The sequence below is a fragment of the Colobus angolensis genome, unplaced genomic scaffold, assembly GCF_000951035.1.
Source record: "Colobus angolensis palliatus isolate OR3802 unplaced genomic scaffold, Cang.pa_1.0 Scaffold360, whole genome shotgun sequence".
In the NCBI taxonomy this organism is placed as follows: domain Eukaryota; kingdom Metazoa; phylum Chordata; class Mammalia; order Primates; family Cercopithecidae; genus Colobus; species Colobus angolensis.
In genome coordinates, this window is record NW_012116933.1 from 2,798,387 (window position 1) to 2,816,078 (window position 17,692).

Below are 17,692 nucleotides of genomic sequence, written 5' to 3' on the forward strand. Positions count from 1 at the left end.
TTGATCTGTTTGTTGACAATTCGGACAGCTACTGTGTAAAAAATTAAAAGTAATTTGTCTTGTTCAAATTGCTTTATCAACCAAGTACTTAAAATATTAACCAAGTGCTTAGAAATATTAACTTTATTAAAATAAGACTTTAGAATAAAGTATATACAAGTGTCTCTAATAGTAAAACCTCTAGGTATCAACAATTATTTGGAGCATTACATATTCTCAATGAAACTATTAAATTACCCCACATCCCACATACACATAATAACAGCAGAAAGTTCTGTATTTCTTAATTGATGCCATCCACTGGGACACCTGCTTTTTACGAAAGCAACTTGCTAAATCCCTTCTTTGTTCTAGGAATTACATTTCCTGAAAGAGTAGCACTATTCTTATTGGGCATATATCTACTGATTAAACTTTTTCCTTTTTCATAAAGACAAAACAACTAAATGACTAACATCAGGCATTGTAGTGGTTGTACATACATTAACTGAGAAACATTAAAAACAATCTATGCTCAAGGCTTGATAAAGACCATAAAACAACATTCATAATATTAGATACAAATACTTGTTTTTTGTTTGATATTAAAATAAAATCCAAAAAGGGAGGAAGAGAGCCAACACAACAATCAATAAGAAATATATCTTGTAAGTAATGAAAGTATAATTTTACTAATAAATTAATAAAAATATTCCTTTTATGTGTTTTATTTTACACATATGAGTCATAATATGACCGTGTGCTCTCATCCTTAAAGATAGTCCTTTCCAGCAACTTTTTCATATAAAAAGAATATATATTTTGAGACTACATATATACATATGTACATATATGAGTATGCAGTCTCAAAATACATGTATTCTACGCATGTATGTGTGTGTGTGTGTGTGTATATATATATGAAACTACACATGTATATGTGTAGTCTCAAAATTAGCTTATAAAATTAGTTCTTCTATGGCCAAATTATGATCATACAAGCTCTGCAATTCTTTCTGATCACTCAGTTGTTACTTATTTAACAATTGAAATTTTAAGGTTTTTAAATTTAAGGTTTCTCAGCTGCTGCAGAATAAGGGTACTTTGGAAAATTGTAACTTTGGGTTAATTCCCTTTCATTCCGTATTTTTTTCAGGGAATTTATTTCAGTTCTTTATGCCAGACTTCGTGCTAAGAGCTAAGGACACAATAATTGAATAATGCAGGAGAGTTTGCCTCTTTCATCACCTAGGCTGGGAGAAAGGTGTGACTCACTGCAATGCAATATTAAAACTCTTGTTTTGCAGGTTTGATCAAACCAGTGTGATGCAAAAGTGTCTCACAAAGTAAAGGAGACTGTTCCCTACTCCACAGGCATTCTTTGGTAATTCAGATACAACTTTTAGGGAACAGAGACACACTGAATTGCTATGACCTACTGCTATTTTAGGAAAGACCACGGCATCGTGAGATTCTCTCACAAGTCTCTTGAGCAGTAGTCATTGGCAAAGGGGAATCAGAGTATGACTGAAAATCCCTCGCTACTCCTCTCAGCCACTCAGCCAAGGTCGCAATCATGGTGGAGCAGAGAAAAGCAGTCTCTGCCTGAAGTTTTGACCACCAAAATCACGAACATAATAACATCGTTGTTTAATGCCACGAAATTGTGGTGTGATTAGTTTCGCAGCATTGGATAAGGAGAATAGGGCAAGAGAGGAAGATGCTGGCCAATCCTCTGATAGAAAGATTTCTGGTCACACATAAGATAGTGCTATGGTGACTCTTGGGATATGCTGAGGTGAGGGGCAGAGGTAAGGGGAGGGAGAGATCTGTCATTTTGTGGGGAGGGGGCAGTTAATCCAGGAAACATTTGGCTCATACTTCTACAGACAAGGGAGCCAACAAAGAATTTGGGGTAAAAAATGTCAGGAACAGTTTTCTGACAGCAATATATATCTTGCTTGGATTCTCTGGTTCCATTCTCTCTTGTTTTTATTTTTATGTGTTTGTGCTAGCCACTGCTTCTCAATATCCTTTGATAAATTTCCTCATCTTCACCAACTCTACACTTTGGAGTAGTTGATAGTTTTTTTTTGTTTTGTTTTTCTTCACATATGTTAAGGTGATTTCATCCAGAACAATGGCTTGACATACCCAGTCCAATTTAGAACAATTCCAGTTTGTCACTCCAGCCTATATCTTTCCTAACACCAGGTGCATATAGACAACTGGTTACTCAACTTTTTTGTTTTTTTTTTTAGACAGAGTCTTGCTCTGTTGCCAGGCTGGAGTGCAGTGACGCGATCTTGACTCACTGCAACCTCCGCCTCCTGGGTTCAAGCTATTGTCCTGCCTCAGCCTCCCAAGTGGCTGGGACTACAGGCACATGCCACCGTGTCCAGCTAATGTTTTGTATTTTTAATAGGGACAGGGTTTCATCATGTTGGCCAAGATGGTCTTGATCTCTTGACCTCATGATCCGCCTGCCTTGGCCTCCCAAAGTGCTGGGATTGCAGGCATGAGCCACCGCCCCAGGCCTACTCAACCTTTTAATCTAGACGGTCCCATGTCAGGGATCCCCATGACAATTCTCCAGCTCAATTATTTATTTTAGTAACTTACAGGACTTGGCATATAGTTATCCTCATGGCTATATTTATTATAGTGAAAGGATACAAAACAAAATCAGCAAAAAAGAAAAGATATATGGGGTGAAGTCTGGAAGGAAACGGGCACAAGCTCCAAAAGTCCTTTCCCTGTAGCGTCACACAGAGCATGCTTAATTCTCTCAGCAACTAGTTATGGCAATACATGTGAAATGTCTACAAGGCAAGCTTGTTAGAAATTCAGCATCTGCGGTTTTTATTAGAGGCTGGTCAAGTGGACACCCTTTTCTTAACACACACCAAAATTCCAGACTCCCAGAAGGAAATCAGATATTCACCATGAACCGTATTGGTTGTATAAACAACTTGGAGCTATTGAACCATTGTTATCAGTTAGGGTAGTGGTACCCTCCTGAAATGTAAGTTCCAGTTGCCAGCCAAAGACCACTCCTGTAAGCAGGCTTTCCAAAGTCCATAGGCAGGCCCGCTATGTTAATTCTTTCTTGCACAATAGCTAATAGGGCTTTCAAGGTTAACAAGTCCAGAAGCAAACCCCATTCCCTTCTCTAGTCTTTTCATTTTCCATATCTCAGGATATGCTGACTCGTTTACCTTATGATTAAAAATAATTTTTTGAAGGCTTCCTTTACCTCTCGCTTCCTCTCTCAACCTACATTCAATCCATCAGTATATTCTGTTAACTCTACCTTTAAAACACCAGAGTCTGACCACTTCTTATCACTTTTATTACTGCTACCTAGCTGAAGCCACCATTGACTTTTGCTTGGATTATCACAAACAAACTTCTAACTGGTGTTTCTTCTTCCACTCTTGCACTTCTTGATTTTATTCTCCACATAGCAGCCAGAGTCATTTCTATAAGACTTAAGTCTAATCAGATCTTCGATTTTTTGCTCAAAATCTTCCAAATGCTTCCCTGCTAAAATGGACTAAAAGTCAATATTCCCATCATATTTCATAAGGTCCTTCAAAATCTTTTCATCTCTGCACCTTTCTCACCTCAACCTTATCTTTCCAGCTCTCTGCTCCAACCTCACTTTGCCTCCTTGCAGTCCCTCAGAGATACCAGGCATGAGCATCTTCATGACTTTTGCCCTTCCTGATATCTTTAATTACAATATTTTCTTGGCCTCTTTCCCAACTTCCTTCAGGACTTTGACCAAATGTCGCCTTATCACTAATATCTTTCATAATTACCTTACATGAAACAGTAACTTCTAACTCCTCAAACTGGCATTCCCTTACCCTACTTCGTTCCTAAGCACTGATGATATCATTTATGTGTATTCGTTTGTTTGACTTTCATCTCTCCCCTCTAAATGTCATCAGAGCAGGTTCTTTGTTTTGATTTTTGTTCTGTCCCCACAGTCGACCTAGAACAGTTTTGCCATGCATAGGTGCTCAATAAATATTGAATGAATATATTCCTGAATATCATCTGGGATGTAGGTAATGCAGGATTAATGATATTTTCATGAATTAAGTGATTATTAAAAACTCTAACAACTTGGAAATTTTTCAATGCTAAAAATATAATCACCAGTTAATAAAATATATGTTTCTTTGTGTTTCCTTCATATGACAGCTAGGTGTAAGTCAAGATTTCCTTGAAAAAGGTGGCACAGTCAAAAGCTCAATTTCATTGTCTACCTGTAAACCATTGCAGATAGATATTATAGAAATGCTTCAAGTCTTTTTACTGTATCTATATCTAGATACAGAGATACACAGAAATATACCTATGTTAGGTAGTAATAATATATGTTTATATATGTTATGCATAGTAATTGTGTGTGTGTGTGTGTGTAATTGCCATGATGTTAAAGCTCAACTCTCAAAAGGCCACAACTAAGTAATGTAGTGAAAATATATATCATTTCCTTTTCTAAGCATACATTCAAGCAAGACTTCCTAGATTTCAGTTATGACTCTGGCACTTTCTAGCTGTGCAGACTTGGACAAATTACTCCAATCTTTCTGTCTGTTTCTGCCATTGTAATAATGAATGTAATAATACTTTCTATGTCGCAGGAGTGTGGCAAAGATTAAATGAGATTACCAATGTGATGGTTAATTTTACGTGTCAACTTGACTGGTGAAGAAATGGTAAAACATTATTTCTGTTTAATAACATTTAAATAATGTTTTACCATCTACCAGATGTCTGGGTGTGTCTGTGAGGCTGTTTCTGGAAGAGATTAGCATTTGAATCAGTAGACTGAGTAAAGAAGATCCCAGGGCATAGTGCCTCATCCAATTTATTGAGGGCCTATATAGAACAAGAAGGTAAAGAGAGAGTGAATTAGCTCTCTTTCCTGGACCAGAAATATTCACCTTCTCCTGCTCGTGGACATCAGAACTCAAGGTTATCTGGCCTTTGGACTAAGACTGAATTACACCACTGTCCTTCCTGAGTCTCTAGCTTGCAAATGGAAGACTATGGGACTTCTTGGCCCTCGTAATTGCAAAATCCAGTTCCCCTAATAAATCCCCTCTCATTTGGGTTTATATATCCTATTGGTTCTATTTCTCTGGAGAACCCTTGCTTAATAAAATTAATATAAGATTTTAGAAACAGTGCTTAGTACATGGTTGACTTTATTAGATATTGACTATATTATCCTAATTCCCATTTATATTGTAGAGAACCCTAATAGCATGTCCACATCCTAATAATATTTGCAATAAGAACCTTCTCTACTCTTTTGTATTAGAACTTTTATATTAGAATACTTACTTATCATTTATCTGTGAGGAGGGAGAAAAAAACCACCAGACTTTAACTTACTTCATTATGAGTGGGCTAGTGAAGGACAGAATATCAGCAAACACTTTGAATAAGGCAACTTGAATCAGGACAGACTTAAAGGTGTTCCATAATGCATAGAGTAGAGATGGTTTCTTGGTATGTGCCTCTTTATAAAAAGATGCCTACATAAGTAAAGAAAATAGAAACAATGAGAAAATTGGACACAACTAATATTAATAAAATGAAATATGTCTAAACTGATTATACAATTAACAATGTGCTCTGAAGACAATAAGTTAATAAGAAAGGAATAAATCAGTTAAACTTGAAATTATGACCCACATCATTGAGATGGTAGGTGGTGTTACTCATACCACATGGCATAAAAGTATAAGTGCAATAGTTGCATTTTATTATTTTTGTGAGTTTTGAAACTACTTAATTAATATAAATACAGTTTTTATCTCCAAATTACATTTTCTTTTGGAGGAGTCTGAAAATAATATATATGCATATGCATATATGATGCTAGAGGTGGAGTGTCTGCCCCTGCTCCCATAAACTTTAATTTTGGCCACCATATAATTTACTTTGACCAATAGACATGATGCTCTGAGACACAGAAGCTATCTTTGTCACCACCTGTAAGGAGCCAAAGATATATGCATGCATATCAACACATGTGCTCCTGAACATTAAAGAGAAGAAATGTCGAGTAGTTTGAAGACAGAACTGGACTGCAATAGCAATGAATTATGCTTATAAAGTAGATCGTCATTTCACCTTTTAGGAATTTTGATATTAATAATAGTATTTCATACTTGAAAAAAGCTTTATCTAGTTTTTGGGTAGTAATTACTCCAGGATTTAATAGAACTTCGTAATTAATTACCTTTACTTTTTGCCTCTCTTGATTCCTTAAAACTTCCTTTCTCCATTGTTTTTCAAAGATGGGGCACACATTGTAGGAGGAATCACTTTCATTTAGTTCAAAAAGATCCTCTCTCTCCAAAGGTCTCTTATAGCCTAAAGTAATCACTCTAAAGATGAAAAAGTAAGGTAAATGAGATAGTAAAACAAATAATCTAGTTGAAAATAAATTGTCATGCATTTACTTCTTTCTTTGATTTATACATTATTTTATTGATTAAAATACAATAACGAGATTCCGTGTTTAAAAAAATCATACAGTTTTATCCTGGAGGTCAATAATTTGCAATAATCATTTTTAGTTTTTATAAATGCTGTTTAGACATCCAATTATTCGGCGAAATACCGACTTCATTTATTCATCTTATATTTTGGAAGTGTACCACTCAGCTCATTCACTACTTGACCTCACTTCCTAAAATTTAAATAGCAAACCTTCACAGTAGAATATTACCCTGACCACTCAAGTACCCACATTGGCTTTTAGGTTTGTATTGGAGGGGAAACGAATCCAACCTCTGAATTTGTAATTTTCTTCTGTTCCACTAGGACTTTCTGTACAATTTGCCACTTGACTTTATAGATTGTACAACTAGATGTGGAGTACTTGTCCCTATCCCATAAGCTCTGGCCTTGGCCTTATGACCAACAGAATATGAGCCAATGTGAGAGTGCAGTTTCTGAACTGATGCCTCAAAAAGCAAGGCAAGGCCCCACCAGCCTCTTAGTTTTTCCACTCTCCTGCATTCATTGAGCTTATCCTGGGTGACACTGCGAACAATTATGCAAGAACGGTGGATCTAAACTGGGAGGGAAACAAGATGCATAGCGTAGTTTTACCACAGAAGTTACTGTGGAGAGAATGAATTGTACTTACCTACAGCTCTGCTCTACCATCTTTCTGCTAACAGGGATCTGATATGTCTTCAGTTGAAAATCTCTTGAACTCATGATCAGGTCTTATTTTAGCCACAGAGTTATGAATTATAATTGATCTAAACCAGTCCTGGTACTCTCATTACCCTCTGCTTGGGATTAATAATATAACTGAGTTATATTATTAATTATATTATTATATTAGGTATTGCTAACAATACCTAAGCAAATATCTTCTAGGAAGAACTTTCCTTTTCAAATGAAAGCACAGAACTTCAAAATGAGAAAACATTTTGCCTCCCTTCTCCTTCCCTTGTGTCCTTTGAAGCTATGATGCTTTGAGATATAAAAGCCATCTTTGCCACTATGGATAAAAAGTCAAATAATAAGGATGGGAAGCAGAAAGACAGAAAAGACCTGAGCCTTTTTTTTTTTTTTTTTTTTAACGCAGACTCTTGCTCTGTTGCCCAGGCTGGAGTGCAGTGGATCAGTCTCTGCTCACTACAACCTCTGCCTCATGGGTCCAAGCAATTCTCATGCCTCAGCCTCCCAAGTAGCTGGGATTACAGGTACACACCACAATTCCTGGCTACTTTTTCTATTTTTAGTAGAGACAGGGTTTTGCCCTGTTGGCCACGCTGGTCTTGAACTCCTGGCCTCAAGTGATCTACCTTCCTTGGCCTCCCAAAGTGCTGGGATTACAGGTGTGAGCCACTGTGACCAACCTAATCTGGGCCTTTCATAACATTTCCGAGATAGCTCAACAACCTATTTCCAACAACACCCTCTTTCCAATAACATAAGAAAATAAATACCTGTTTGTTTAAACTATTATTATTTGGCTATTCTGTTACGTGAAGTCAAATGCACTCTGAAGTGATTTAAATCAGATATAGTTTGTGACTTTGGTGACATGACTTTTTCAATAGGAAAGTAAACCTATATTTAAATCCAAGCCTTCTGACTGGCCTAAGTTCTGTCCGTATAAAGTGTATTAGCCCACGAGGCGGTAACAATGCCTTAAACTACTCCAAATTGGGACTGCTTTCATTGGCCTTGTTACTAAATAATCTCAATTGATTGACTCTGGAATGAATTTAAACCCTATGGTAACAAGAGATTCCACTAGATTTTATTTTACTTTTAGTATAATACATAATATCTTACCACAATTCATATCTAACAAAAAGGTTTAAATGTAATAAGAAGGGACTTTCCGTAATCATGTTTCTGTTGGCTCAAATATGCTGGACATTTTCCTGCAGTGCACTTTTAAAAACATATTAAGCAACAAACTACTTTCATGTCATATTAAGTTCTATTTCATTCCATAAAATAAATATTCATTTTCAAAATAAGACTGCATTGACTTTTAGAAAAGCATTTTTAATAACATTTACTGCCTCAGCATTTTGAGTTAGAACTGTGCAAAACTCAGCGGTTTTGGTTCAGGGAAAAGTGACCTCTTGCTTTCATGCTTCCCCAAATAATGCAGCATCTAAAAGTGACACTTAAGCTGACTTGATTGTGACTTTCATGGGTTAGTGGTTTAACTGCCTTGACTTTTTTCCCAGATGTGTGCTCCCCTCCACCATCTTTTGCCCTCTTCTAATAGACTCTGATCACATGGGTGGCCTTACCTTCCCACACAAGAGTTTGGAAAAAGAATAAGCAAGGAAGTGATAAGAAAATGGTACTTATTTAAATCAAATGTTGAGGCAGCTTTTTGGGAAACAACGAGGACCAAGAACCCATCAACCTGTGGACTTTATTCCTAAAACGATTAATAAAGTTTACACATGTATCTCGTATTTTTAGAATGATGTTTCTTTTCAAAGGACATTCACATCAATGAATTTGATTCTCACAACTCCCCAAAGCAGGCAGAACAGAATTAATTTCTCATTTTTACAGGCAGTTAAACATTAAGAACTTCAGAGACTGGTGATGGTGTTTTATATGTAAAACAAACCAGGGCTAACTTAGCAAAAAGCAGACAGTGAAATGTGTTACTTCTGATATGGTTTGGCTTTGTTCCCACCCAAATCTCATCTTGAATCGCAGTTCACACAATCCCCACATGTCGTGGAAGGGACCTGGTGGGAGGTAACTGATCACAGGGGTGGTTACCCCCATGCTGCCGTTCTCATGATAGTGAGCAAGTTTGCACAAGATCTGATGGTTTTATAAGGGGCTTTTCTCACTTTGTTTGGCACTTCTTCCTGCTGCCAGGTGAAGGACGTATTTGCTTCTCCTTCTGCCATGATTGTACATTTCCTGAGGCCTCCCCAGCCCTGTGGAACTGTGAGTCAATTAAACCTCTTTCCCTTATAAATCACCCAGTCTCGGATATTTCTTCATAGCAGGGTGAGAACTGACGAATACAATTTCCACTCTTAAATGTTATTATCTTAGAGAAAATTTTGACTACACTCAGAATTAACAAGTGTGCATAAATATCTCAACCAACTCATGTGAAGAGAATAGAAAAACAATGGCATTCTGTTAGGAAGATGAGCTGAAATATAACTTTTATAGATGAGTAATATTTGAATACTTAGAATGTGCAAATATATAGTAGCATTATCAATTTTATTACTATTAATCACTTTTTAAAACATTTCTGGAAAGAGGTATTATGTTATGGGAAAAGGAAAGAAAGCAATCTGGCCAAAAATTATAGGATGGGAGAAAGTTGTTTAATGTACAAATTTTTTAATATGTGAGAAAAAGGACATATTGAATGGTGTATCCGGTTAAAATAATAACAGGATTGTGACCTATGAAAACTCTTACTAGATTTTTCTGTGTATGTCTCTGGCCATGATTATTATACACTGGTGACAGATTATATTTGCTAATAAAGGCTTGGTAATTATTTGATCATCACAATGATCTAGATAGCTATTGTCTTAGGAATTAAGGCTCATAAGTATATAATTTTTAATTATTGTGTCTTCTGAGCACATTTTAATTGAGTTATTCATATAATTATTGATGCTTGAATTTGTTCTAGGAAATAATTTGACACTATTCTGTAACTCCAAAAATGGATCTGAGAATACAATTCATCTTTGTCTTCAAAGGGACATTCTCTTGTACAATAGTTAGGTTTCTGCTACAATTGTTTAATCACCACATAAGAAATCGAATTAGATTCATGCTAATGACAGTCCTGGATAACAACATTCTATGAAAATATTTCGTATCTAATTCTGAGATATTCAAATTAAACTAGAAAATAAATGTGATATTCACAGTTAGAGCTTGATGGTTTGTTTGATTGACTTAAGATATGATTTCAAAATGCTGGTTGTCATATTTGAAGATTTGCTGTGTCTTATCTTGCTTATTAAACTTAATTTCAGCTTCTTCAGGAATGCTAAAATAATGTTTGCAATATTTAATATATATGCATATAGGCTTTATAGTTTGATAATCAAACTTTAAAACTACATTTATTTAAAATTAATTTTATTTGCATTACTTAAATTCTGTGATACCTATGACTTTAAAATGAGACTGGAGTTTTTTATTTTTTATTTTTTTTTTATTTATTTTTGAGACTGAGTCTTGCTCCGTCGCCCAGGCTGAAGTGAGTGGGGCGATCTCGGCTCACTGCAAGCTCCGCCTCCCGGGTTCCCACCATTCTCCTGCCTCAGCCTCTCCAGTAGCTGGGACCACAGGCGCCGCCACCACTCCCGGCTAATTTTTTGTATTTTTAGTAGAGACAGGGTTTCACCGTGTTAGCGAGGATGGTCCCGATTTCCTGACCTCGTGATCCACCCGCCTCGGCCTCCCAAAGTGCTGGGATTTACAGGCGTGAGCCATCGCGCCCAGCCCGAGACTGGAATTTTTTAAAGCTGGGGTAGGTGTCACTCTTCCTCTCAACTTCTCCATAAACAAAATTCAGGTTTGGAAAACACTTCTATACATACACAAATTTGAAGTATTAAAAACATTAACTGTAAATAGCTCACATTTACATTTCTAGCTATGCTTTCTTTTTTCTAGTGTGCTGCTTAATGTTACATAGTTTTGCTATCCTCTTTAAGAGATTCCTAGATTTGTGTAACTTGAAAATCTTACCACAATTTAATCCCTTATGCTCAAGTATTTGCTCACAAGTATATACATTTTCTACCTCAATTGCTTTAAAAAACTCCCCAATGATCTTCATGTTGACAAATTTAATGGAGAATATTTAGTTATTATTTTAATTTACTCCTTTTCAGTATTTGGCCCTATTGACCACTTTATTTTTTTACTTTCTTGACAGTCTCTCTTTTCTTTCCTGTCACTCATACTATTTCATCAGATATTTCTCTTATAATATATTCTGAACACCTTTACTTAGTTTTTTTTTTGTAGACTCCTCTTTCTCTTGCCTTTTAAATACTGAGGATTGCCAATGTTGCATTTGTTCAACCTATTCAATGGGTTCTTCCTCTGGGCAATCTCATTCATACGCATGGTTTCAACTACTGTCTTCTAGTCAGTGACTACCAAATCCATATCTATAGGTCAAAGGTTTATTCGAAGCCTGGAAGTCACATATCCAAACTCATTTTCATGTGATGCTTCATATGTATCTCAAAAACTAAAAATGTCTCAGTCTCAACCCATAGTTTTTCACCATGTCTAAACTTCCCAGCCAGTTCTTTCCCACCTTTTATTATGTGGTTTTCACATTTTATTTGCTTAACTTGGGATACCACGTTACTCACTCTTACACATCTTTAAATGTTAAGTGAAAGCATTGGTATCCCTGAAATGGTCCCTAGTTGCGCAAACTCGATTAGATGACACTCCTGAAAATGTGTGTTTGTTGGTTATGCTTATGTTGCCTTGTCCCCTTTTTTGTAATGGTGGTATACTTTTTTTTTTTTTGAGGCGGAGTCTCGCTCTGTCGCCCAGGCTGGAGTGCAGTGGCCCAATCTCAGCTCACTGCAAGCTCCGCCTCCCGGGTTCCCGCCATTCTCCTGCCTCAGCCTCCCGAGTAGCTGGGACTACAGGCGCCGCCACCTCGCCCGGCTAGTTTTTTTTTTTTTTTGTATTTTTTTTAGTAGAGATGGAGTTTCACCGTGTTAGCCAGGATGGTCTCCATCTCCTGACCTCGTGATCCGCCCGTCTTGGCCTCCCAAAGTGCTGGGATTACAGACTTGAGCCACCGCACCCGGCCGGTGATATACTTTTTAATCTTTTTAATTCTACTATGAATTCCTAGAAGACAGAAACTAAGTCATTTATCTCTGCATTTTTAAAGACTAGCAGAGTTTGGGGCATCTAGTACCCAATCATATTTTAAAAGATTAATCCGCCTGTGGGAACATATCTGTAGATAAAACTGAGTAATTTTGTTTCCGTGAACTGTAAAGCAATGGGCATAAAGCTAGAAAGACAAATTTAACTTCATATTATTATGAACTTTCTGTTATGGTGGAAAAGAAATACATTTCTAAAGAAAGCTTCTGAATTTATAAAATAAGAAAATATCAACTCTTTCCATTCAATACGATTTAATTTATGTGTTAAAATCAAAGTTCAAAATGGTATCTCCCGAAGAAATTCTGAACCCTCATCATACATTATGGATGAATTATTCTATAAGGAAACCCATAATACACGTCTTATAAAATGATTAGGGCTGTGTGTGTGTGTGTTTTAATAGTAGCATATATGAGTATATAAGAGAGCATTTCTAATAAAAAGTAGAATGACATAGCAAAAATAAAGCATGAAACATGAACTCATCAGAAATTGGTTTAAAACACATACTTACTCCTACATGAGTATCAATGGACAGATGCTTCTCCTTTCCTGAGCCTAAATTTTTCTCATGCAAATGCCTTTCTCATAGCGCTTCGGGGAGAATTTAATGAAATAATAAACACAAAGTGGATAGCATATACTCGATGCTAAAAAAGAAGTTCATTTTTCTGTCCTTCCCTAGTGCTAATGAGATGAAAACTCTATAAAGGGACAGACATATTGGAGGAATATTAGTCCTGTTATCTGTGGAACTGTTTAGTATGTTTTTACCTATGATTTCTGTGTAATAAGTAATATGAGACAACTTTGTACAACAATTCACATTGAGATTAAAGAAAATTCAGGTGTCATTTCCCTTGGGATCTTTTTCAGTGTGGAATGCTACAAATATATTAGTAAAATTCCTACCTGCTAAACCAGGAATATGTCACTTTACTGAAAAATGAGGCAGTTTTCTCTGGACTGTATTTCTGAAAAGAAAAAATACAGAGGGTAGTGTATAAAGCAAATATTTTAATTTACATTTGGAATATGTTTTGTCAGAAAAGTAAACCTGAAATTATTTATTCTACTAATAGTTGCAGATATGTTGTTATAATTCTTAAGAAGTATAGTTAAGTGAAGATATTCTTGTATGGTGGTTGGACTGGAGGAATTTCAGGATTTCTCTCAACATTGCGATGGTGTATGTAGCAATGAATCATGTTGGAAAGGAAAATTGTAGGTTCATGTACATATACATACATAGAGAGATTTTAGAACTGTAAATTTACAATTATATGTATTTGTATACAATATATACATATACAATATACGTACATATACATTTATGTGTACATATATCTTTGTACACATACAGAGGGACAGTTCGTTGAACTTAATAGCCCATATTGGCTATTTACAATTAATACAATTATGTGACAGTATAATATAAATGAATAATTTATACACATATGTATTATATATATGTATATATAAGATAAATGTAAAGCATTTAAATTGCTAAAGATAGTTTTCTTTTTCTGAAAAATAGAAAAATAAGAGAATATAATAGTTATCTGGTGTACTTCTGTATGTGTTTACATATTTTTAAAATTATATACACAATTACATATTTGTCACAATTACATGTTATTTTGGGGTGGGTTATAACATTTCCATAAAGTTTTCCCATTTACTATATTGGTTTAACTAAGAGAAAAGAGGTTTAAAAAGAGAAGTCTCAAAAACAACCATTTTTTGTTTTTATAGTCAGCATCAATCTCTTTGCATTTTAAAAAGTAAGACTAGTCACCAAGTTAATTTTGATTTTTAGAAACTGTCTAACATTTAAGAAATTTTCTAGTGATCTTCTCTAACTCAGTTCTGATTCCATAATCAGTATTTACCAATTTAAAAAATTCTGAAGCTAGAAGAAATGAGTAAATCCAAATTTTGTCATATACAACAAAATGCCCAAAGTAGAGATGAGAAAATATATTTGATGCCAGATCTGTTCTCTCTGTTATAACAAATTATATAATATTAATCATGTAAGATATATAATATTAATCATGTAAGATATATATACTCTCCTGCCTCAGCCTCCTGAGTAGCTGGAATTACAGGCGTCTGCCACCAGGCTCGGCTAATTTTTGTATTGTTAGTAGAGACGGGGTTTCCCCATGTTGGCCAAGCTGGTCTGGTACTCCTGACCTCAAGTGATCCACCCCTCTCAGCCTCTCAAAGTGCTGGGATTATCAGTGTGCGCCATCATGCCCAGACAGATAAAACTTACATTTTTTAATCACTTAAAATGTGCTAAATTCTGTACTAAGTACATTATTTCACTAAATGTAAAATATCTTTATGGTGGAATAATTTCTGTCACCACTATTTTATGGAAATGGAAACTAACACCCAGAGTTTAAGAAACTCGCCTAGGGTCTTGCAACAAAGTATTGGAAACAAGAGCTAAACCACTTAGTTTATCCTCTACTCCAGTTCTAAATCCACACTCTCAACTCTGTACCCATGCAGCCCTGTTTTCCACTACCTACACCTTTCCTACTGCCCACTTCCTTCTGCCTCCCTTCTCCTGGCTTTTGTGCTTCAATCCTGCTCAGTTTTCAGTGCCTTTTGTAATTTCTGTCCTCTCACTCCAGTCCAAGGCTCTGAAACAGGTTCTGTATTACCAGAGCAACCTTAACATACTCCTCAGGGAGGACTTAAGAGCTCCTTCAGGTTGGCACTCACTGAATTTACCCTCATGTTACCCAACTCTCTCTTTATTTCCTGGAAGGTGCTTCTCTCTTACTAGATTTAGTGCCACTGGAAGACAGAAACTATAGCTGATTTATCTCTGTATCTCTAGCTTCTGGACAAATCTCCAGTTTCTCAAGGCCCAGGGCCCAGCTCATAATGAACATGTTTTGGATGACTGACCGAATGAATGGATGGATGCTAATCACTACCCACAAAAAAATATTTAGAAGCATCTATTCACAGGTCACCATGTTAGCCATAAAAATTCAATTAGAAAGGTATGTTCTTAGCTTTTAGTTACATAGGGATTTTTACCTGAGATCTGTTGTATTAAAAATATGAAAACAATATGTAAGTAGACAGAGGTTTTTTCACATTTTGAAGCCATCAATTTTTTTTTTGAGATGGTGTCTCACTATGTGCCCAGGCTTCAGTGAACTGGAGCGAACATGGCTCACCGCAGCCTCAATCTCCCAGGCTCAAGTAATCCTTCCACCTCAGCCCCTCCAAGTAGCTCAGACTACATGAGTGTGCCTCCATGCCTGGCCTCCCAGAGTGCTGGGATTAACAGGCGTGAGCCACTGTGCTCGGCTACCATCAACTTTTTAAAAAATTTGACATCATGGAAATAGCAAATACAAAATGAAATTAAAATGAGTATTTTCGACCTTGTTTAAGTGGATTCCTGATCTATGAAGGCTGTCAAAGTTGAATAATAATCAAGGAAACAGTGTTTGAATACTGGAGGAAGAATCAACTAGAATTTGGGGTGAAAAAATTGAGTTTTATAATTTTTCAACTACAAATTCATAATTTACTGCCTTTGGTCACCTTGGCTGTTACACTAATGATATTAAACCAGCTTGCACAATTGAGCCTGCCATCTCTACAGTACAGTAAAAAGAGGCACGCTATAGTGATGGAACTTTTCCACATTTTCAAGGAACTTATTCAGCCCTTCTATTTTATAGACTTTTATAAAAGTAGTTTACATATAACTTAATTTTAAATAAATTTATAGTTTGATTTTGTATGCGATCAGAATAGATGTCACATATATTTGACACTCAGAGTTACTGAAAAAGCCAGGATTAGAACAAGTGCCCCTGAATCGGAATGATGTAGTTTTTCTTTGTTAGGACAACAGGGCTGTTTCTAAGCCCATGTCTTCTATAGTGATGATAAGTGAAACAAATAGAACTCTTGTTAGGGGAATTGTCCCTAATACACAACTGTAGGGTTCATTTCTCTGACTACCGCCTTAGCACCTGACTCCCACTGTAGAAGCATAAGGTATAGTGCGCAAGAGCAGAGCACAATTAAGTGTCTGAAGTTTCTGGATTTGCCCCAGACCTGGGTCCCAAAATCCATACTGAGTATTATTAATCCCCAATGCTCTGCGGTTTTAATGGGATCACTCACTGGTTGTAGAATTCCCCTCCAACCTGTGTCCCTTCAGCGATGACAGGTCCACCCATCCTTTCTGGTTATGGGGGAGTTACTTATCTCTTCAAACAAAGATGCCTCCTCCTCTCCTCCAGCACTACCAAGACTGAGCTCCTGTGGTTCAAGTTGCACCCACCCTGATCTCTGATCTCTGCTTCCAGGATTGAGTATGTATGCGGGTCTGTCTGTCCCGTGTGTGATGGCTACTCAAACAAGAGCTCGTCAGTCCACATCCAGGGTTCGAGGACTCACCTCTCCCCACTTCCACTCCCGCACCCACAGTGGCCCCACGATCCGCCTCTCCTCTCCCCTAAGAACCAGAGAACTTTACCTGTGCATCAAGCCCCCCGCGGACCCGCTGATAGGAGCCGCCCCAGTTCTGCGGACTGCAGAGCATGGTCCGCGGGCGTCTGGCCGCTGGCTGCGAGCTGGCTGCGGCTGTCACTTTCCTTGACAGCGGACTGTCAGCTCAGCGCCGGCACGGTGGGAGGACACGCACTCCGCCCAGCAGTCAGCTGTCACCTTAGTCCCGGCCTGTCAGTCCCAGCCAGTGCGCCTGGGGCGGGGTGCGGGTGGAATGGGGTTGGGCCCAGACGAGGGAAGGTGCAGAGGGAGCCGGGCAAGGACAGTTCTGCTCTCTGCCTGGCGGGGAGTTTGCACTTGACTCAGTAGTTCTCTCCTTTCCATTTCCTATTAGAAACCTAATGTAAATGGCGAGTTAATGGGTGCAGCACACCAACACGGCACATGTATACATATGTAACAAACCTGCACGTTGTGCACATGTACTCTATAGAACATAAAGTATAATAAAAAAGAAAAAGAAACAAAAAACAAACCTGTGTCCCTTTTATGACAGAAGCACAAAGCTAGTTTCTCGCTGGGGTGATATTACTTTTGCAGACAGTGTAACTAACAGCTGTCTCTTAAAAAATATTAAGAACAAGTGTCAGTAGAATTTTAAGGAGCAAATTTATTGCAATGGCCTTAACTTTACAAACAAATGAAACACTCCCCGTAGTATTAGAAAACCTTAACAGTATACTGCATCTCATCTACATTTTACTCT

At 37.0% G+C, this 17,692-nt stretch overlaps 1 protein-coding gene across 1 annotated transcript in view; it reads right to left on the minus strand.

Moving 5' to 3' along the window:
• LOC105519904 (multidrug resistance-associated protein 1-like) overlaps nucleotides 1-17,161 on the minus strand; it is a 97,118-nt gene extending 79,957 nt beyond the window's left edge. The window contains exons 1-4 of the mRNA XM_011953440.1: nucleotides 16,955-17,161; nucleotides 13,342-13,403; nucleotides 6,248-6,395; nucleotides 5,395-5,537 (exon numbers count right to left, since the gene is read on the minus strand). Of these exons, the coding sequence (XP_011808830.1) occupies nucleotides 5,395-5,537; nucleotides 6,248-6,395; nucleotides 13,342-13,403; nucleotides 16,955-17,020 (419 nt within the window). The 5' untranslated portion in view covers nucleotides 17,021-17,161. The remainder of the gene's footprint in view (nucleotides 1-5,394; nucleotides 5,538-6,247; nucleotides 6,396-13,341; nucleotides 13,404-16,954) is intronic.
• Between the last annotated feature and the right edge of the window lie 531 nt (nucleotides 17,162-17,692).